Source organism: Macaca fascicularis, chromosome 3, assembly GCF_037993035.2.
Source record: "Macaca fascicularis isolate 582-1 chromosome 3, T2T-MFA8v1.1".
In the NCBI taxonomy this organism is placed as follows: Eukaryota; Metazoa; Chordata; class Mammalia; order Primates; family Cercopithecidae; genus Macaca; species Macaca fascicularis.
The window spans coordinates 145,425,754-145,449,968 of record NC_088377.1 but is presented as its reverse complement, the minus strand read 5'-3'; the positions used below and the strand labels follow the sequence as shown (position 1 = coordinate 145,449,968).

At 36.7% G+C, this 24,215-nt stretch overlaps 1 protein-coding gene across 3 annotated transcripts in view; it reads left to right on the top strand.

The window, feature by feature from the left end:
- Positions 1–24,215, top strand: part of RELN (reelin) — a 510,762-nt gene that overhangs the window by 63,912 nt on the left and 422,635 nt on the right. For all 3 annotated transcript variants that reach the window (XM_005550435.4, XM_065542420.1, XM_045387530.2), the window contains exon 2: positions 6,115–6,225. In XM_005550435.4, the coding sequence (XP_005550492.3) occupies positions 6,115–6,225 (111 nt within the window). The remainder of the gene's footprint in view (positions 1–6,114; positions 6,226–24,215) is intronic.

Sequence of the window (24,215 nt, the reverse complement as noted above, 5' to 3'; positions counted from 1 at the left end):
TGCATCATCACTAATGCTTATGTACCTAATTTCAATTTTTTTGCAATTTGCTATCCTCTGATGCTTGTCGTTCTGAAAAAAAAAATATGGGAACATCATTTTGAGTATTACTTAATATATTTCTTTTCTGCACATATTAAAGATCTTTTGTATAAAGTGGTAATGGAATATCCTGGAAATGATCAAAATTTAATGGACCGTAGAGCATTTGTAGACCAGAAGCTTTAGAATGAAATGCAAACAGCATTAAATGTCTAAATTTATTTTCTTTTAGACTTTCATCTTACAGTGATTTTCTGCAAGAATGGTATTAGGGTCTTGTGGGGAATGTTTAATAGAAGCTATAATAGATAATAACTGACTCTGTAATTAGTCATTTCAAGACAGAGGTACTCTTTGAGACACTGATAAGAATTGAATTGTGTCACTACATCATGTTTTCATTCCGCTGTCACACCCCAGCAATCCATATTCATGGTCTCCCGGTGCTAAGCTCATTGCCAATTTAACACAGATGTGGAAGAGATATTTGTAACCTGCTCAGCCTTTTGATCCCTTACATTTTATTTGTGGAAATGGCAGAGTAACTTAGGAGTGAGGATAATAGTGTAAAGTCTTAGTGACAAAAATTATCAGATTAATTTGGTCTGTACATTTGTACGTATCTATATATTCACATACAAAATACAGATATGCAAAAGAAAAGCTATTATGGTTAAATGTAAAATCCAACTAAAATTTTCCTAGACCTACCTGGTTTTTGAGTACTATAATTGAATACTGCGTTATTTTTTACTTTTTGTTTACTTTTCAGAGGAAACTTATTTTTCATGTATCTCTAAGAATAATAGTGGTCCAGTTTTTACTGCCAAAGTTAGATTTTATGATTTTGGTTACACTGGCTACATTATACTCTCAATTTTATTTTATTCTTATATGTTATTTTATGCTGTAATAAATGTTTCTATGTGGTTGAATTCAACAAAAGTTGAGCTTCTCCCTTGAGCCAAACTCTGGGGAAAGTAGTGTGTGAATGAGCTCCGGGGTCACTGAGGAAGGAGAGGTGACTTTCCCCAGGAGGTCAGAACAGACTGCATGAGAGAGATGGCATTTGAACCTGCACCTGAATACCTTAACAAAAGGTAACCTGGTGAGGGGTCATTCTAGGTGAGAGCAGAGGCCAGGAGGCAGAGAAGTACAGAACATGTTCTGGTTTAACTGTTTAATCCAGTTAACATCTTTTAATCAGATGTTTTCAGCTGAAATGGAGAAATCTGACTGGAGGGACTGGTTATGGCCACAACCCAAAGGCCTTTGAAACAACATTGAAGATTTAGGGTTTTAATCTACGGACGTTAGGAAGCTAGAGATGTTTATTGAACAAGGGAATTATGTGATCTAAGATGCATTTGCTTTCTAATTATAGGTAATAATATACGTGCTTTATTTCCCCCTTAAAATGGACTGGCAAGTTCAGAATTCTATTTGAAATCTATAATATTGATATTTTCCTCTGTAATAAAGTAGCCAGTTCTATTGACACTTTAATGCAAAACTATGAAAGACATAAAAATTGACTCCAAGAGGGAAAAAGTCCCTTGGGAAAGAATGTTACAAATTTGACCATAAAAGTTTGTAAAGCCATGAATGGAGACTGATTATATAGGAGAATGGATTGTTTAAATAGGTGTTTACTTATTTAAGCTCATTAGATTATTATTTAATGATTTTACGTAAACCTTTGGTGTCTGATATGGATAACTTGTGGGTCCTATCCCATAGTGGTGATCTATTTTAATTTGTATAAAATAGCTGGAATTGACAGGATGTCAGATGGAGTTTATAAACATTTCTGTCAAGGGAGAACTATTTCTAAATATCTCTGCCTGTCCAGTTAATGAAACTCAAATTAAAGTGCTAACACAAGTCTTGGCTCATAGAAGTTATTTAGTTTTTTGTCTCAATCAGTCATACACCTTGCTTCATTCTTCAAGTATGAATGCATTACGTACCTTCTAGTACATTTTACTGTTTGGCTTAACTTGCTCATTGGAAGTGCATTTACCACAAATTTCTTCTTCTCCCCACCAACTTTTTAATATAAATGTTTTCTTTTTTTTTTTTTTTTTTTTTGAGACGGAGTCTCGCTGTCGCCCAGGTTGAAGTGCAGTGGCGCAATATCGGCTCACTGCAAGCTCCGCCTCCCGGGTTCACGCCATTCTCCTGCCTCAGCCTCCCCAGAAGCTGGGACTACAGGCGTCCGCCACCACGCCCGGCTAATTTTTTTTTTGTATTTTTAGTAGAGACCGGGTTTCACCGTGTTTGCCAGGATGGTCTCGATCTCTTGACCTCGTGATCCGCCCGTCTCGGCCTCCCAAAGTGCTGGGATTACAAGCATGAGCCACTGCGCCCGGCCTAATATAAATGTTTTCTAAAATGAAAGTTAAAAGACTAGTACAACAGGTGGGCATGGTGGTTCATGCCTGTAATCCCAGCATTTTGGGAGGCTGAGGCAGGTGGATCACTTGAGGCCAGGAGTTCAAGACCAGCCTGGTGAACATGGTGAAACCCCATCTCTTCTAAAAATACATTAATTAGCCACGCATGGTGGCACACCCCTATAGTCACAGATAGGCAGGAGGCTGAGGCACAAGAATGGCTTGAACCCAGGAGGTGGAGGTTGCAGTGAGCTGAGATTGTGCCACTGCATTCCAGCCTGGGCAAGAGAGCGAGACTCTGTCTCAAAAACAAACAAAAAAACCAAAGGCTAGTACAACAAACATCTGTATACCCACTACCTAGACTTGGCATTTGTTCATAGTACATGATAAACTAATTTGAAAGAGAATTAACATGGAAAATATTTGTTCCCCATTTTAACATTAATTAGAGCATTTGACTGATAATCTTGGAAAGGGCATGAAGGATTTGCTTTTTAACATGTCTGAGTTAGATATCAAACACATGAAGCCCAATAGTTACTTTTCTTAAAAGCAGTTCGAAGATAAAAAATTTGTCCAATTATCCTCATCCTAGTATACCCAAATTTATATCTCTTAACTACAGCTTCTACTTATGCAAGTGTATTTTATAAATATTTTTAAAGGAAACATTTTAAGGTGACAATTGCTATGGAACATTTTAAACTGTGCAGCTTGGAACCATAACATTCTGAATCGGAGTATCAGAAAACTGCAAAAATATCTGTAGTGGGAATTAGTGTATTTTACGTTCTTCAAATGAATATATCTAGATCTACACACATGGATAATCCTATGATTCATGGAGAGCTTGTTAATTTTAAATAGTAGACAGCAGTTTTATCTCTGTCTGTAATCAGCTTCATCAATGGGCCAAATTGTTGACCATGAAAATTATAAGTTTCCTTCTAGTTCATGTACATATTAAAATAGTTTTACATTCACAAGTGTGAACCTCAGTTTTTAAAATCATGTACCATATTATTTCTGTGCATGGTAAATTTTCCCTTTAACTTACCATAAATCACTTTTCCGCTTTCAAGAACCATTCCAGTTGCCTGGATGGCACCAGGTTGTGGATGTAAGTGATGAGTTAAGACTAGAGAAGCTAAAATAGTGCTTGAAAAGTGAGTCCAGTGAAATTAGAGGAAAGAAAGTCAAGTCAGGGCACAGAGGAAAGATGAGAGCTGGTGCACGTACGGAGTCACATAGCTTGATAGAAAGGAATCAGGAAGACGCCAAAGGGAGAAGTTGGGGGGAGAGGGCCTCATGTGACAACCGAAAACTGCAGGAGCCGATGTCACAGGAAACTGGCAGATTAACCCAGGGCTGCAAGTAGAGATAAGTGGAAGCATTTCGGTGAAAGGGAAAGAAAGGGGGTGGAGAGAAGGGTGTTGCTGACATAGTTTCAAAGTCGAAGTTCCTTGGTGTGAAGTTTTCAGTATGCTCCTTTATACTGCTCATGGGTTCACCACCAGTGTTCCAGTCAGTGAAAACGCGGGCTGCAGACATTCTGAAATGGTCTGCCTGCTAACAGAGAATCTACACTGTGTCCAGTGGGTTTTACATACAGAGATTGGACCCATTATCTTCCTGAGTAAGTGGAAGCCTGGTGACCAGAAAGATATGCCTTAAATCCCATGAGAGTCTGGGCAACATTTCCTCCTCTTTCTTAAAAAAAAAAAAAAAAAAAAAAAAGACCGATTACCAGTTCACATATGGATTATACATCACATTTGCTTAAACGAGGAAAAGGAATGCTTATTCTGCTGTCAAAAGAATAGCATTTTTCCAAAGGCAAATATCATTTTTTCCTTAAAAAATTCTGAACTCTAGCAAGCAGATTATAAGCAATACATTTCAAACAAGTATTTTTTTTCTTTAGATGATTTGTGTAAGCATACAGCATCTGATAAAATTTATGCATAGTTATGCCTTTTAAAAAATGTCTTTGGCTGGTCTTTTAGTCAGTTTCTCTCTGCATTGATCTGTCTTGCACTCTGGAAAGCATTTTACTTATTTAAATAGCCAGGTTTTCTCTGTCTTCTTTTTTTCCATGTGGCTTTTCCAAGTGGGGCTCATCTGATTTATAAAGTCTAGGATTCATAACATACTTTTCCTCTGGAAACAAGCTAAAGATAAAATAAGCTTTTACTACTTTTATATGAATAAATTCTTCATTAATAATTCACTAAATATTGAGCACTGAAGAGTACCATAAATTATTCTAGAGACTTGAGATAGATCAGTGAATGAAATACTTGAGATGCCTGCCTTGATGGAGTTTGACCATGGTTACTTTGCCACTTTGGGATCTGAGGGGAGCAAAGAAGAAACAGGAAATGTCCATACAGACAGCATCAAAACATTTTAGATGGTATCAGATGGTCCTGGGCCAGTCTACACATTCTTCTTTTGTATGCTGGAAATAATAATAGTACCCTTCTTATAGGTATGTTTTGACAATTAAATGAGATAATATATGTAAACTACTTACCTGAGTGCCCAGCTGAGTGGTTGACTTGCCAGCACTAAAAAATGTTAGCTATTATTTCTTATTAAAGGATGAGAAGGTGATTTATTCCAATCCCCCATACCATTATGGTAGTAGCATGATGTCAGGCTATTCTATTGATACGTGTCTTGTTTTACACTTTATAATGTGGATGTTTCAGACCATTTAGCTCTGTTCACTGGATTTTCTGGAGTTTAATTTAAACATGCTCATTAAAGTTAATGTGACTCTGGTCATTCTCCTTATTGCCACCAAGGATGATGACAACCTTGTACTGTGCACTACCTAAATAATGTTATTGCCTTCCCTTGGCTGCTTCCTACAAATGGCATCATCTCAATCTTAAAAAACCTATGCAGGAGAAAATGTTATGTCAAGCAGGAAATTATGATGAGTTTTTAGGGTGGTGAGCAAGATACAATTTGAAGAAGCCAAGCCTGAGTAGCATACATATACATTTAATTTGATCCTTTTCTTCCCAGCAATGTCCTGATTTTATGGTTATGAAACCACTCCTCTTCCAGACTTTGTTCTAAAACTTAAAGCATGCAGTGATCTTCCTTTCTTTTTTACAAGAGGAAAAAGTCTGGCTGTCTTCATGCAAATTAGTCTGCTTTTGTTGGAAAACTTCAGGGAACTCATCTATGAAATGTGGACTCACAATAAGAAATGTGGTTCATCTTACTGTTCTTCTTTCAGCTGATGTACAGTTGTTTCCCACAGTATGAAATACTTTAAAAAAAAAAAAAAGCATTTTATCATAATGCCAGAACTCCAGCAATGCCTTTGACTCTTTGACTGCCTTCAGGCGTGGTAGTGAAGGTGGGGAAACCATCTATTCAATATTACATTATTTTCAGATGATTGTTCACATAGGAAATGTGTAAATGAATGCAGAAAGTAGGGCTGATGTTCTAAATTTAGGACCAGCATTTGTAGACACTGGAGTTCCGAGCTTCTTTACGCTCTGCTGTAATTTCTCATACAAAAAATACCAACTAGGGATAGTATGAAAATAATAGGTTAATGAGTAAAGATTGTTTTGACAGTGTCTAACACTTCAGAAATATATTGTGTTATTCTGACTGTATTGAGTTTTTTTTCTTTCTTACATTTCAGTGACAATTTCAACAAGCACCTTCTTTGACGGCTTGCTGGTGACAGGACTGTACACATCTACAAGTGTTCAGGCATCACAGAGCATTGGAGGTTCCAGTGCTTTTGGATTTGGTAAGCTATTCTGACAAAACAAAAAAACAAAAAAACAAAAAAACCCCCAGCAAATTGGGGTTATTTTATATAGTCATAGGTCTCATGTTTTAAAGTACCTGTTTTAACAGTGTTATACCTTTATTACTTCCAAGAAAATAATCTGAAGTGTTTTGTTTTTGTGTGTGTTTGCTTGAAGTTGGGTGAATTGAAATAAGTCATGTAAATGTGCAGCTAACCTTGATCTTAGTGTGATGAACTTTCTATCATTCTCACCCTCCACTGCCACAATTGTACTTGGCCCTCTGGGGTTCATGTAAATTTCCATATTCTATTACATAGGTTGCTGGAATTTGCTCTGATGCCCATGCAATCATTCGGTAATCTGTTCTCATAAACAGTTCTTAAAATATTGTGGTTAGTGAAAAGTGTCATGTTAAATCTGGCAAGCGAACGTTGTATAAAGCAGAAGATGGCAATATTTGATAAAATTATCGAGTTTTATGAGTATTCATAGAAGAATCCTGTTTAATATTTAAAATATTTGGATGTCCTTAAATCAGAGATGTGGCAGGTTACTTATGTAGAGAAACAGAAGATCACGTGATGTCCATTAATCTCAGAGGAGTCTCAACTTAGGATTCTCTAGTTTACCCATAATGCTGTTAAACATGCCAAACTGGGATTAAGTAGATCCTTCACAGCATCAAAAATTCAAACTTAATATATCAGTTTATGTAGGTTATGAAATCACTGATCTTACTCTGAAATTGGAAGACTACACAGGACTTCGTCCATAGATTTGAGAAGGATAGAATTGCATTATCAGACACAAAGTTATGTGTTCAACATTTTATTTTTTTCTGTGATGTTTATCACACAAATAATTTTCTACCTCCTTCTGATACATGAAGTGTCGAGTCCCAGCAGTAGCCCTGCCCAGATGACTCATCGGCTGATGTCAGAGCAACAGTGTTGATGCTGCATTGTCACTGCTTGCCCAAGATGAGGTCCACAGCCCACAGCTTAAGGAAACCGTGAAGTCATTCTGTCATCATTTTAAATGATTTCACATTGAGAATTTGCTCTATTTTAAAAAGATCCCAGGTTAGATTTCACACTCTGTTGGTAACTACTTCTAAGGTCCAAACCTCAGGGGAAAAATGTCCTCTTAGGTCTACAGATTCCACTTATTTAGTCCCTTCCTTTTTCTGCTCTGCAGAGAGAAAGGGTCAGGTCATAGTCTCATATATATATGTAATATATATTATATCTGCAATGTATATAATATATATGTAACATATATATCATATAACATAACACATATAAGATGTTACATATATAACATGTTATATATAAAATATAAGTGCATAAGTATATTATATGCTATATTATATATATTTTATAATATATGTAAAATATAAGTGCATAAGTATATTATATACTATCTGTTTTGTTACAGCAGGACTCATAAGTAGAGTCGTCAGATTTAGTAAGTAAAAATACCAGACACTTTGTTAAAATTGAATTTTAGGTAAACAAATACTTTTTTAGTATAAGTATGCAATATTTGGAATAAGACCTTCTGGGCTGCAGCCTAGCCCAATTAAATGAAAACCCTTGGGGGTGAGGGCGTGGGCACTGGTAAATTTTAAAGTTCTCTAGGTGATTCTAGTGTTTATCCAGGGTTGAGAACCACTGTACTGGATCAGTGCCCAGTCCAGTCATCAGCATCACCTGGAAAGTAGTATCTGCAGGGTTCTAGACCTCACTTCAGACACGGTGAAACAGAAACTCCAGAGGTGGGATCCTGTGATCATTTTTTGAAATAAACACTCTAGGTGATGTCGACCCATGTTAAAGTGTGAGTACTTCTGTTCTAGTGGAAAGACAGATGTTGATTAAATGATCGTGTAAATATGCCATAGCAAACCTTGCTAGGGGTTGACAAAGAAGTATACTGAGTGCTGGGAAAGGGTATGACAGAGAAACTAGATCCAGTCTTGAGTAAAGTGTGGTGTAATTTGGAAAGGTCTTCCTGAGGAAATGGCATTTGAGTGGAGTATGAAGCAGTAGAGATTATTAACTGAAGGTGTGTGGATGGTGGGGCAAAGCATACCCAAAGGAAGGAACAGCAGGTGCAAAGGCCACAGGTGGAAAGAGGCTGGCTATGTTCTAGGAACTGAAAGAAAACCTTGGAGTGGCTGGACCTGGAATCAAAAGGGAAAGGGATACAGCTAGATAGGAGACCAGAGCCAGACCATTCAGGATATTGTAAGTTTGGGACCTTTATCCTAAGTGAAAGGAAAGGTGTTGAGGGTTTTAGGCTGAGGAGTTACTGCACCAACCTTTCATTTTAAAGAGATCACTGTGAGGTCATTATGGAGAACAAACTCTAGAGCCCAGTAGTGGATTCAGAAAGATTGTTCTGTGGTTAAAGATTCTGATAGGGCAAGGCGTGTAAGGTGTCCAAGGTATGGGCTGGGATGGGCAACAAGAAGGAGTCAGATGTGGGGGGATAAGAGTTGAGGCTTTGAATCACATTGGCCTGCTTGTAGATCCAGTATTCATCTCTTATTAGTTGTGTGCCTCAGCCAAGTCGTTTAACCTCTCTAAGCTTAATTTTCTCATATATGAAATGATGATAAGGTTACCTTCTTCATAAGATGGTGGGTGGCCCTGATAATTAAAGGAGGAAGTGATTTATGTAAAGCCGTTAGCACATAAAAAACACTCAATAAAATGAGCTTTTCCAAATTATAATCTTGGCAACTGAAGCAGACAATTTCCTTAGTCCAAGGCTTATAAACACGTCCTGTGGGGGGCAAAAAAAAAAAAAAAAAAAAAAAGTTCTGATATGTAATTAATCTGAGATATGTAGGTTGAGATGATTTGAGGACACTTGGCTGAATTAAGGAACTATCATTTGTCAGTGCGGGAGCTTTACATAAGGAAAATCATTAAAGATCATTCATAAGTGTGTTATAAGCACATTTTGAAAGAACATGTAAAATGCATGTATCATATTGCCTCAGATTTTAGCTAGTAAGGCAAACGAACTAAGAATAAAATTGTTACAAATTATTTAAGAAACTTGGTCTTCAAGACATTTCCTGTGGTAACTTTGAAAGCTGTAAAAAGTCAGTTTGTACTTGACATTAAAATGTATTTTGATGAGCCTAACTTGCACCTTGCCTTCCTCTCACAGCCAACCGTGTATCATTGGCTTAATGGTCCAAAGGGGCTTCTGAGCTTGGGCAGAGCCCATCGGTGACTTCCATAGCTCAGGTCTTACACTAGATCCTTTGCATTTTTATAGGATATGTGTTTTATATGGATGTATAGATAGGTGAGATCTTTTATTAAGTTCTGATAATATCCAAATAATTTTATGTGTATTTATGTGATAGTAGTAAATAACTTTACAAATAAAATTTAATAATATGCCTGGATATTACGTAACAAAGTTAATTTTCATGAATAATGTTTAGAATGGAAAGCAGGAGTTAAAATGTCTTTTTAAATAAAATGGTCACTTTTGAAAAAAAAGCACATTAATTTTTTGGGTATTTGATCTAAGTTTAACATATTCTTTACAAGTTGAAAACAAAATTAAAGATTTAATCTGATTAGGGTGCAGGTAGGAAAGTAGAGGACAATTATAGAAGGTATAATTTCTAAATATTGCTGCTTTTTGGTAGTTAGTAGTTATGGTAGTATCAGGCTAAAGTAATGTGGCATTTTTTGACCTAGAACAAAAGAGTTATTGAATACATAATCTATCATTAGTCTCTGATTTTTTTGATGGAATGTTAAGCAAATGTGGTTAATTTGGCATTTCCCCAACATATCATAGGATTAATGTGCAATATGTTTAACTAGCTGTGACAAATAAGGCAAAGTAAAGCATTTAGTTGAGTCTAAATAGGTACTTTTGAAAGTTTTTTTTTTTCTATTTGTAGTAGTTATTTTAATTGTACTAATTACACTAAAGTTACAGCTACTCTTCTTTGAATATAAAATGTGTGTGTGACTAGCCAAAATGTCCATAATTATACTTAAGATATTGCTATAGAAATGTAATTCCACTAACATTACTACAGCTTTTTATGCAAAGCCAGAATTCTTTAGCATGCATGCCTCACTGACCAAAAATAGACAAATGCCTAATAGCCAGAAATACGTTAAGACAATAGCTATGCAAAAGATGACTGTAAGCCAGCAATGCCTGATTTGAAATACCTCATTTTACTTGTCAATATAAGAAAACATGCTGCCCTTGGGAAGTGTTATGTTTAATTATGGATATCTCTTTGTGCATCCCAGAAAAAAAAAAAAATGCTTCTCTCTTGTCTTTGGCTTTGAATTCCAGCTCAATCATGTAAATCTTCAGGGCTCATTGTGGTCGCTCAATGAAGGGTTATTTGAATATCCTTTCATACAAAATTATTCCTTTTCCAGGGCTGAAATGCATTTACTCAAGATTTAGAATTCTGGTTCTAAAAGCTAGAGATTTTACCCAATTTTTGATATTCTGGCTCTGAAACCTGAGAATCAGATTTACAAGTCTGATGAATGCAGCCAAATTTCAAATTGTTAGACCTTCCATAAATTAAGGTGTTTGTACTTCCTAGATAATCTTGCTTAGCTAATACATCAGCCATTACAGCACTTTTTTACTTAAACTCTTGTAATTTTCTACGTGTTTCATTTATTTATTCTGTAATAATTAGGAATCCTAGATCTAATCATTTAAGTTAAAAAATGCTTAAAAGGCTTTGCACGGTGGCTCATGCCTGTAATCCCAGCACTTTGGGAGGCCGAGGGAGGGGTGGATCGCAAGGTCAGGAGTTCGAGACCAGCCTGGCCAGCATAGTGAAACCCCATCTCTACTAAAAATACAAAAAATTAGCCAGGAATGGTGGCAGGTACCTGTAATCCCAGCTACTCGGGAGGCTGAGTCAGGAGAATTGCTTGAACCTGGCAGGTGGAGGTTGCAGTGAGCCAAGGTTACACCATTGCACTCCAGCCTGTGCAACAGTGTAAGATTCTGTCTCAAAAAAAAGAAAACAAAAACTTTAAAATGACAAAATTTGATTAAATCCAAGTTGTGGGGGAATGTAGTGAACAGGTGTAGGAATTTTTTTTTGTAATTTTTTTCTCTTAAACATTCAGTTATTCATGTCATCTTTTTAATGGAGATTAAGCAATTAACATAAAACTAGTATTTTCAACACTATCTTTCAAACACAGTATTAGAAATTTTTAACTTCATTATCTGATTATTTTCAATGTGATTTGACACCTTAGGGATAGGAGTATAATTACAAAATAAATTATTTAAATATATATTATATATAATAGATATGTGTGTGTGTGTGTGTGTATATATATATATATATATATATAGTTTGTTTGTTTGTTTGTTTTTGAGACAGTCTTGCTTTGTTACCCAGACTGGAGTGCAGTGGTGCAATCTCAGCTCACTATAACCTCCACCTCCCAGGTTCAAACAAGTCTCCTGCCTCAGCCTCCCAAGTGAATTATTTACATATTTTAAGAAAAACTTCAAACTTTAGTAAATCTTATATTAGTCACTGGTTAATAAAAATTGCACTTCATTAGTAATTTTAGATTTTATGTTAATGTTTCATTGCCAGGATGAAGTTTTTACTATTTTGTTTTATTTTTCACTGAAAATAGAAATGCAGGGTCTATATATGATAACTTTTCATTATCCTTCATGTTAAGACTAAGTAGAACCTATTACAAATTTACTAATTATCATCAAGATCTTTACTCCCCAGGGCATTAGCAGCAGTTGAATCTTAGGTGTCTTGTCTGTGTGACTATGAGACATACATTATGAATGCATGAACATATTTAGGGCTTAATATTCATGAAGAGGGACAACCATTCACAATTTCATTAAATAGAGTATTGTATAAGTAGTGGTACTTATTTACTAGCCTAAATTAAGCTAATATTTTACTTAGAATAACCTGGCTAAATTTATTTTGTCTGCCTCTTTACAAAGAAACACAGAAGTAAATGCAATTTAAGCATACTTGAGGAATTCAAAGGCACAATCTTTTATTGGGTATGGTAAATGATCTGTAATTAACAAGAAGACTTCAGATTAATTAAACAAATTACTCTAGCCAATGGTACAAAGAGCAGAGCTGACAAGAGATGAAATTGCCATTAATTTGTCCTTTTAATAAGATATTAACTTAAATTTGGTCTTTATTCATTCCATTTGAGTATTCCATTCTTACCTTCATTAAGAAATAGTTTTATCTAGTTTATATTTGACATATGATAAATAATTCAGGGATATTTCCCAACTTCCAAATAGCTAACTTGAAAATAATCACTTATTAAAATAGTGAGCATGACAAATATAAAGCTATTGAATTAATTAACCAATAAATTGTTAAAGCAGATGTTCAAGGGCATGAGACTTGAGCCAAGGTGGAGGAATTAGTAGAAAAAGTCAGTTCAACGCAGTGGCTCAGTACATGAATTCTGGAGTTAGGCAGCTCAGGTTCCATGCCTAGCCCTGCTTCTTGCTAACTTGGGCAACATACTTACCTCCGTGTCTGCATTTGTAAACCAAGAATAACCATGGTGCCCAGTTCATAAAGCTGTTGGATGCATTAAATGAGATTATCAGTTCAAATACCTACTATATGTTATCTGCTCTAAAAATAGGTATTTAAAGACTCGGAATGAAGTAAGAATCCTTTCTCTGAGAAGGGCAATAGAATGAGAAGATTGTTCCAGTGGCAGGGGTTTGAGAAGTTCACTTTAATTTTGGGGAGCTGCACTCAGTTTCTTACCCACAGAGTTTAGAGCTGGAATGGACCTCCCTTAGAGCCTGGCTCAGCACCCATCCCCAGTGTATATTCAAGGAAGCAATGCTTCGGAAGGCCAGTGATGACTGTTGCAGGACAGTGTAAGTGTGAGGATAAAACCAGGTGTTCACCTCATGTTCTCACTCATAAGTGGGAGTTGAACAATGAGAACACATGGATGCAGGGAAAGGAACATCACACACTGGGGCCTGTTGCGGGGGTAAGGGAGCAAGGTGAAGGAGAACATTAGTACGAATACCTAATACATGCGGGGTTTAAAACCTAAATGATGGGTTGATAGGTGCAGTAAACCACCATGGCACACATATACCTATGTAACAAATCTGCATGTTCTGTATCCCAGAACTTAAAATTTAAAAATAAAATACAAATTTTTTATAAAAAGAATAAAACCAAGCTTTCTGGCATCTTATCCAGTTCTCAGATATTCTTTTAAGGCTGTAATTTATATACTATAAAATTTACCGTTTTAAAGACTGTATTTCAGTGATTTGCAGTATATTCACAAGATTGTACAACTAACATCACTAATTCCAGAAAGCTATTCACCTCCAAAAGAAGCCCTGTACCCATTAGCAGTCACTCTCTTCTCCCCTCAGCTCCTAGGCGACCACCAATCTGCTTTCTGTCTCTATGGATTTGCTTATTCTGGACATTTCATTTAAGTGGAACCATATAACATGTAGCCTTTTGTGCCTGTTTTGTTTTTGTTTTTGTTTTTTTGATGGAGCCTTGCTCTTGTTGCCCAGGCTGGAGTGCAGTGGCGCATCTCAACTCTACTGCAACCTCCGCCTCCCAGGTTCAAGCAGTTCTGCCTCAGCCTCCCAAGTAGCTGGGACTACAGGTGCACACCACCATACCCAGCTAATTTTTGTATTTTTAGTAGAGACGCGGTTTCACCACGTTGGCTGGGATGGTCTCAGTCTCCTGACCTCGTGATCTGCCTGCCTCAGCCTCCCAAAGTGCTGGGATTACAGGCATGAGCCACTGCACCTGGCTGTGCCTGGCTTTTTTTTTTACTTAACATGTTTTCAAGGTTTATCCTGGCATAACATATATCACTGCTTCATTTATTTTTATAGATGAATAATATTCCATTGTATGGATATGTCTTATTTTGTTTAGTGGATGGATATTCAGCAGTTACCAGATTCTTAAAAGGAATTAGGGCTGTGTAAATAGGAAAAAAAAAGTTTAAGGAGGATACAAAGCAGTAGGATCACCACGTTCCTTAGATATTCATCCGTGGCTCAAAACCTCTAAAGATTAAAATTGCTTAGCCTGTTCTGTGGTTCAGATGTGAAAATAGTTATGCTTAGAAATCAAGACAGATTTCTCCTCTGCCCTCTTTTTCTGCCGCTCAGGAGAGATAGGCCACTGCATCATGTTTTTACCCTAACCTTTTGGCCTTAGTTTAAACCATAAGATACAAAAGCCAAGCTAAGTCAAATATACTAGCACAGGAGTTAGGAACTGAGACATGTCAATTCCAGTCTAACTCTATGAGCGGAATCCAAGGAACATGTAAACATTCAGGAGCTATGGGCAGCCATGCTCCATCATGGCTCAGAGGAATCATGAGCAGAGAGAGGAGAGAGAGAGTCAGAATGCTGCCTGAAGTACCAGAGCTTTCCAGCCTCCTCTTTTAGGCTTGCTTTTCATCAGGCTCAGGTATTTGGGGGTTCTAAGAAACAATAAACATAGCCAATGTTATCAAGCACTGGCTATCTGCCAGGTGTGTTGCAGATATTAACTCTTTTCATCCTAAAAACATATTCTACAATTCTCCTTATTTTATGGATAAGGAACCCAAGGCACAAAGAGCGTAAGTAACTTGCTCGAGGTTATGCTTGCTTAGGGAGTTGCAGAGCTGTAATTCAGACTGAGCCCTGCAGCCTCTCATTAAACTCCCCTTGCAGCCCAAGCCAGCTTGACTTGATTTTTATTATCACCCAAAGAACCTTGACTGAGAAAAGGCCCTCTCTGCTCTAACCCTGCTGTCCTTTCTCACCCCTCTTCTCAGCCTCTTTTCCAGACACCTACTCCCACCACATAAGCACATATACCCCCTTGCATCAATTAAAATAACCCACACACAGCTTCAAAATTCCAGCTGTTTTAAACCTCTACTGCCCTTGCTTGTGGCCCTTGGAATTCTTTCTGGCTCTGTCTCTGGGGCAAACCTCTATCATCTTTTAGGGCCCTCTTCCCTACTCACCTCCTCTATTAAAACTTTAGAACCCTTCCCCTCTGCTCCTCCCTTCCACTAACTCCGTGGAACTCTCCACTCCCTCCTCTGTGCTTCTCTGTCTTCTCCGACCTCCACCAGTCACTTCTAACAAGCTACCAAATTTGCTTGTTTAAAAACCTTTAAACCTCTTTGAAGACAAAGAGATAACCTGGTCATCTTCACTCCCGTGGCACATTACAAGTGCTCAATAAATATTTACTGGATGAATAAACCAATAACAATCTTCAAGGATTCTAAGGTATTTGAGCTGCTCTTAGTAAATGCATGTGTCTACACAAGTGTTTGGGTATAGACTGGGCCAGGTGGGGTGGCAGGTTGGGAGGAGAATATTACTGTCTTTAAGTTGAGGATATTTCTAAATCTATATGTGTCCCTATATGTGTACACATCTATACATGCATTTAAAACTCTACAAATATATGTTAATCTTATGAAAAGAGATCATGGGGAAATTGATCATCCTGGCTACCGCTTTGTCCATTTCTGTCCTGGAGGTGGCAGACACCAATATTTACAGGTAGGACAGTGATTAAGTATCTTCTGTAGAATTAAGAAAATAGAGGGCAGGAAGCAGTGGCTCATGCCTGTAATCCCAGCACTTTGGGAGGGTGAGGTGGGTGGAACACTTGCGGTCAGGAGTTCGAGACTAGCCTGGCCAATATGGCGAAACCCTGTCTCTACTAAAAATATAAAAATTAACCAGGTGTGGTGGCACATGTCTATAGTCTCAGCTACTCAGGAGGCTGAGACAGGAGAATCAATTGAACCAGGGAGGCGGAGGTTGCAGTGAGCAGAGATTGCACCACTACACTCCCGCCTGGGTGACAAAGCAAGACTCTCTTTCAAAAAAAAAAAAAAAAAAAGAACCTCAAGGGATTGCCCAGTCCAGCCTCATATCTTACAGCATATTGGTGTCTTAATGATACATTATTAAGTTCTTATTTCATCTCTTTCCAGTTTTTATTTCATCTTCTTTCCAGAAATAAGTCTATAATTTCTTGGTAATATATTCTAATATTATGTCAATTGAAATGATTAAGGAAGATTCCCTTGTATGAAGGTGCGATCCCTTGCTTTAACTTCAGCACCTTTCTCATATAATTTCTCATAAAATTGAAAAGGATAAGTGTTTGTTAAGTAATTAAGTCACTTGTTTTCTTTAGGCAAACAAAAACACATATTCCACATGAGACTCATCCATTTCCTAACTCCTTAATAAAATTTTCATGTCAGTTTTCTCTGGACACTTCACAGATCATAGAAAGAGGAATTTAGTCCTGATAAGATATGTAAAGTCAAGAAACAGTAGATGCTGGTGAGGCTGTGGAGAAATAGGAACGCTTTTACACTGTTGGTGGGAATGTAAATTGGTTCAACCATTGTGGAAGACAGTGTGGCGATTCCTCAAGGATCTAGAACCAGAAATACCTTTTGACCCAACAATCCCATTACTGGATATATACCCAAAGGGATATAAATCATTCTATAAAGACACATGCACATGTATGTTTATTGCAGCACTATGTACGATAGCAAAGACATGGAATCAGCCCAAAAGCCCTTCAGTGATAGACTAGGTAAGAAAATGTGGCACATATACACCATGGAATACTGTGCAGCTATAAAAAGGAATGAGATCATGTCCTTTGCAGGGACATGGATGAAACTGGAAGCCATTATCCTCAGCAAACTAACACAGGAATAGAAAACCAAACACTGCATGTTCTCACTCATAAGTGGGAGTTGAACAAATGAGAATACATGAACACAGAATACAACACACATCTCGGGCCTGTTGGGGGTGGGGAGTGAAGGTAGGGAGAGCATTAGGACAAATAGCTAATGTACGTGGAGCTTAAAACCTAGATGACAGGTTGATAGGTGCAGCAAACCACTGTGGCACATATATACCTATGTAACAAACCTGCACATTCTGCACATGTATCCCGGAACTTAAAAAAAAAAAAAGATATGTACCCAGAAACCATTGTAGATACTTTAAAAACGTATCCCTAAGTACAAGCAATTCTTCTAGTTCCTTTCTCTTATATCTGTTCAAATGAATATGCTCAGAATCATATAGAAAATTGAGAAGTATGTAAATCATATATAGGAAATATAATCATATCAAAAACAAAAAGGAAATGTACACTTTTGAGCAGATTCTGATAGAAGTTGCCACTAAGCTTTATAAGTTATGATTTTTGAAAATATTGTTGTAATTTTGCCTGTTAGTGTTAAAAATGTATTTGTGAAATGTTTCTTCTGTCTTGGCAAAGCGTAACCTTATTTCTGTTACTAAAGCAGACATTTGCCCTGATGACTGAGAGAGAACAAACAGGAACACAGCAGGAGGTCATTACATGGGATACGTTCTCATGTGCCAAAGTTTAAGAATTCTGGAACATAAGTTTCTGTAAATGAAGCCTTATCCCTCACCAGATAAAAGCAGAATCAAGAATACTTTTCTCTTTCTTAAATATGGACTGAAACAACAACAACAACAACAACAACAACAAAAAACCACTTAGGAATCATGGGTCTTTGCTGATAAGAAATGCTGTTTTCTAGGAGACTGGTGTTTTTTTGAGTATGCCAGACTGTTCATTTTAACAGGAGACAGGATTGAAGTATATGCTTGAGGGAATGAACTTCAAAGGTTGACTCTGACCTCGCAGTCATTTTATTTGTAGTGTGGTTTACTCTTGAGGTTTGAGGTTTTCCAGCCCTTTTTTGGGGTTTCCAGATAATGATGAATGAGTTCCATGTTGACACTCATTGACTTATAAATACTCTTGGATAAAGTTGACTTTTCCTGGCAGTTAAATCCAAGAAAAACTTAAAATAATTTTATAATGTTATTACTTCCCAGATATGATTCTGATAATTATCATTGAGATATTTTTTAAAGTAGTAAAAGTGAATTCTTGGCATGTCCTAGAAAATAGTTATTGATACAACATATGAATTTGAAAGTAGATGTAGGAGTCCAATAAAGACGCTTCACCAAATGCGAGCTCTGTTTCCACTTCTGTCTTCTGTTTTGTAGTTTGTTTTCAACCCTCCGATGCTGAGTTTTGCATTTAGCATAATAGGCGTGTAGGCTGTTCTCTGAGGCAAGCACACAACTAAATTACTGTTTTCAGGACTCTGAATGTCTGAATGGAAAGATACTTGTTAGTGTAGGAGTTGCCATTTTGGAAAACAGAATAGCAAAAATTGTTAATATTTTGGTAAAAATTCAGATTGAGCTCTTCTCCTGCTTTTCTTCCTACATGTTTTCCTACATCAGAACCACGTTGTTGTTATTATAAAGTTAATTATGTTATTTCTGGTTCTTTTTTGGAAAAGTTCCTCTCCACTTGAACTCTTGTAAATAGCAAATTAAAAGTAAAATATAGCTATCAAAAATCATATTCTGGAAAGATGTTTTGCTTATGGTTTAATAGTTTTCTTTTAAAAATAATTATTTGATTATGAGAAGATTCTTTTTAAACCTTTTAACATATGATTTGATAGCATTTCAATAATAACAAAAACAGAGAAATCTGTTACTAATAAGAGAAGAACTCAACTGGGGTTTGGCTTTCTTTTTCTAGAGAGTGGGACAAACGACTAGCTCTAGAGTAATTATGAGGCTGATGAAGTTTATCCCTAGCCTCTCTGTTTCTTTCTTCTTCTTATCCCTTTTTCAGCAAGGAGCTGATGTCAGCCATATCTTAGAATGAATTTTAAAATATTGTGTTAATAGCCAGCTTTCCCCACACTGTGCTGTTACAAACATTACTGCTGCATGATATATTAATAAGTCTCACATGGAAAAAGAGTATTGCAATATAAAAAAGCTTGGAATATTCTGGTTAAACAAAGTTAAAAAGTAATGTGTTTTTCTTTTGAGACACAAATCACATACGAAAAATTTAGCATTTTGTATTCAATTCAGTGGTTCTTAGTATATTCACTATGTTATGCAACCATCACCACTAATTTGAAAAGATTTTTACTACTACAGAAAACAATCCTGTATCTATTAGCAGTCAGTCCCAAATTCCCCCACCTCTCATCCCCAGGCGACCACTGATCTTCTTTCTGTCTCTGGACTTGCCTATTCTGGACATTTCATATAAATGGAAACATATAACATGTGGCCTTTTGTGACTAGCTTCTTTCACTTACGTGTTTTCAAAGTTTATCCATTTTGAAGCACGTGTTAGTACTTTATTCTTATTGTGACCGAATAATATTCCATAGTATGGATATTCCATATTTTATATCCATTCAATCTATTGATGGGAATTTGGAATGTTTCCACTTTTGTCTATTATAAATAATGTTGCCATGAATCTTTGTGTCACGTTTTTGTGTGAACATTTGAAATTTTCTTGAGTATATACCTGGGTGTAGAATTGCTAGGTCTTTTAATTTTTTGAGGAACTGCCAAACTGCTTCATGTAGCAACTGTACCATTTTACATTCTCACTAGCAATGTATGAGAGGTTCGGTTTCTTCGCATCCTTCCCAACACTTGCTTTTTGTTTTGTTTTGTTTTGTTTATTTATAGCCAACTTCATAGACATGAAGTGGTATCTCATTGTGGTTTCATTTTCAATTCCCTAATAATTAATGACACTGAGTGTATTTTCATGTGCTTATTGGCCATTGTGTATCTTCTTTGGAGAAATGTCCATTCAAGTCTTTTTCCAATTTTTAAATTAGGTTATCAGTCTTTTAGTTGTTGAGTTGTAACAGTATGCACAGTGTGAATTTTTAAGAATATCATATGATAAGCATTCTTTCAAAAATGTATGTTAACATGGAGTTCTTTTTTCCCCCCAAAGAACATCTATTTACATCTTTACCCATGCCTATATCCTGAATAGTATTGCCCAGGTTTTCTTCTAGAATTTTTATGGTCCTCAGTCTTACATTTAAGTTTTTGATCCATCTTGAGTTGATTTTTGTATAAGGTGTAAGGAAGGGGTCCAGTTTCAGTTTTCTGCATATGGCTAGCCAGTTTTCCCAACAACATTTATTAAATCGGGAATCTTTTCCCCAGCTTTGTTCTTCTCAACCAGGATTGTCTTGGCTCTGCGGGGTCTTTTTTTCTTCCATATGAACTTCAAAGTAGTTTATTTCCAATTCTTTGAAGAAAGTCAATGGTAGCTTGATGGGGATAGTATTGAATCTATAAATTACTTTGTGCAGTATGGCCATTTTCATGATATTGATTCTTCCTATCCATGAACATGGAGTATTATTCCATTTGTTTGTGTCCTCTCTTATTTCATTGAGCAGAGGTTTGTAGTTCTCCTTGAAGAGGTCCTTCACATCCCTTCTAAGTTGTATTTCTAGATATTTTATTCTCTTAGTAGCAATTGTGAATGGGAGTTCACTCATGATTTGGCTCTCTGTTTGTCTGTTATTGATGTATAGGAATGCTTGTGGTGTTTGCACATTGATTTTGTATCCTGAGACTTTGCTGAAGTTGCTAATCAGCTTAAAGAGATTTTGGGTTAAGACGATGGGGTTTTCTTTTCTTTTTTTTTTATTATTATTATAATTTAAGTTCTAGGGTACATGTGCATAACGTGCAGGTTTGTTACATATGTATATTTGTGCCATGTTGGTGTGCTGCACCCATCAACTCGTCAGCACCCATCTACTCGTCATTTACATCAGGTGTAACTCCCAGTGCAATCCCTCCCCTCTCCCCGCTCCCCATGATAGGCCCCGGTGTGTGATGTTCCCCTTCCCGAGTCCAAGTGATCTCATTGTTCAGTTCCCACCTATGAGTGAGAACATGCGGTGTTTGGTTTTCTGTTCTTGTGATAGTTTGCTAAGAATGATGGTTTCCAGCTGCATCCATGTCCCTACAAAGGACACAAACTCATCCTTTTTTATGGCTGCATAGTATTCCATGGTGTGTATGTGCCACATTTTCTTAATCCAGTCTGTCACTGAGGGACATTTGGGTTGATTCCAAGTCTTTGCTATTGTGAATAGTGCCGCAGTAAACATACATGTGCATGTGTCTTTATAGCAGCATGATTTATAATCCTTTGGGTATATACCCAGTAATGGGATGGCTGGGTCATATGGTACATCTAGTTCTAGATCCTTGAGGAATCGCCATACTGTTTTCCATAATGGTTGAACTAGTTTACAATCCCATTGTAAACTAGATGATGGGGTTTTCTAAATATACAATCATGTCATCTGCAAACAGAGACAATTTGACTTTCTCTCTTCCTGTTTGAATACCTTTTCTTTCTTTTGCCTGATTGCCCTGGCCAGAACTTCCAATACTGTGTTGAATAGGAGAGACAGGTGAGAGAGGGCATCCTTGTCTTGTGCCTGTTTTCAAAGGGAATGCTTCCAGCTTTTGCCCATTCAGTATGATATTGGCTGTAGGTTTGTCATAAATAGCTCTTATTATTTGGAGATATGTTCAATCGATACCCAGGTTATTAAGAGTTTTTAGCATGAAGGGGTGTTGAATTTTGTTGAAGGCCTTTTCTGCATCTATTGAGATAATCATGTGGTTTTTGTCATTGATTCTGTTTATGTGATGGATTATGTTTATTAATTTGCGTATGTTGAACCAGCCTTGCATCCCAGGAATGAAGCCAACTTGCTCATGGTGGATAAGCTTTTTGATGTGCTGCTGGATTCGGTTTGCCAGTATTTATTGAGGATTTTTGCATCGGTGTTCATCAGGGATATTGGGCTGAAATTTTCTTTTTTTGTTGTGTCTCTGCCAGATTTTGGTATTAGGATGATGCTAGCCTCATAAAATGAGTTGGGGAGGAGTCCTTCTTTTTCTATTGTTTGGAATAGTTTCAGAAGGAATGGTATCAGCTCCTCTTTGTACCTCTGGTAGAATTCAGCTGTGAATCCTTCTGGTCCTGTACTTTTTTTGGTTGGTAGGCTATTACTGCCTCAATTTCAGAACTTGTTTTTGGTTTATTCAGCGATTCTACTTCTTCCTGGTTTAGACTTGGGAGGATGTATATGTCCAGGAAATTTATCCATTTCTTCCAGATTTTTCAGTTTACTTGAGTGCAGGTGTTTATAGTATTCTCTGATGGTAGTTTGTATTTCTGTGGGATCAGTCTTGATATCCCCTTTATCATTTTTTATTGTGTTTATTCAATTCTTCTCTCTTTTCTTCTTTATTAGTCTGGCTAGTAGTCTATCTATTTTAGAACTACTTTTGTATGGGACAGTTTGGGAAGCACTGTTTTAAAGAATATCATGACTAAGTTGATATATTTAACTCTCTGGACTATCAGGATGGCTTAATTTTAAAACATCTAATACTTTTCTTCTCTACTTTCTAATTTTCTGACAGTGAAGAAGAGCTGCTTGTGTAATTTAAAAATGCTAATTTTTAACACTTAAAAGGATAAACAAACATTTTGCTCTAGCTGTAAAGGGGCCTTTAGCTTTTAAACAACCAGTTTCCTAATAGAAAAGTCTCAAAAACCCAGATCATTTACAAAGAAATACAAATGTTCAATATATGTGAGCAAAATATTCAACTTACTACTAATAAAAAATGCTTAATTACAACAGTCTGAGACACCTTTAACTTTGGCAAAGATGTTTAAAATTATGCACACTCCCCAGCACTTTGGGAGGCCGAGACGGGCGGATCACGAGGCCAGGAGATTGAGAGACGATCCCGGCTAACATGGTGAAACCCCGTCTCTACTAAAAAATACAAAAAAAAAAAAAAAAAAAAAAAAAAACTAGCCGGGCGAGGTGGCGGGCGCCTGTAGTCCCAGCTACTCGGGAGGCTGAGGCAGGAGAACGGCGTAAACCCGGGAGGCGGAGCTTGCAGTGAGCTGAGATCCGGCCACTGCACTCCAGCCTGGGTGACAGAGCAAGACTCCGTCTCAAAAAAAAAAAAAAAAATTATGCACACTCAATCCTGGCACCAGTGCTATAAAATAGATATTTATTGTTGATTTTAGTGTATATTGGTTTAGTTATCTAGAAAGCAATTTGATACTATATAAAAAGAGCCATTAAAAATGTTAATATAAGTTATTTTGCTTTGGGGAATCTTTTATAAATTTTTATAAATGGAAAAACAAACAGTTTGATGTATATCATTGTTCATCAAAACACTATGATAGGAAAATTTTGAAAAATTTCTAAATGCCCAGTAATAGGGAAATGATTAAATAAGTTATATTAAGAGGAAGGACTAGTATACTGTCATTAAAATAATATTTTTAAATAATATTTAATGGTAGGGCAAAATGATTACTGCAAAATTGAAATAAAGATAGAGAGTTTAGAAATTTACCTTCCTTCCTCAAATACCTACACACCTATATCCACACTCACTTACTTAAGAAACTGTTATTTGACATGGTCAGTACTAGCATTGAGTCAGCTAAAATAAATTGGTTAGACATGCTCGTTGTTTATTTTCTATGAATAATTAACTAAACTGTAGTTTTAATTAGTTTGTTAAAAAGCGATCAATCCAATGGGGAGGAAGTAGGCTAGGGAGAGAGTGACTGGAAGTACTTATGTGGATCTTATGTGGGTGCTTATGTGGGTAGGCTAGGGAGAGAGTGACTGGAAGTACTTATTAAATAGGACGACTGGGTCATAAATTCGTCAGTTTTCAGATGTCAGCTGAGAATGGTTCTTTAAATATGGATCCACAGATTGGAGTTTCACTAGGATTCTGTTACACAAGCCGTGTTTCCGGTTTTGGTTTCTTTAAAGTGGAGCAAGAAAAAGAACCAGACTTGTGAAGAAGTCTATGTGTAGAATTCTAGATTCTTATGGCTTTTATTTTGCAATCTTTAACAGGTGCCTTTTCCACCATAATTTTAAAATAAGATTTCTTTAGCTTATTTTTG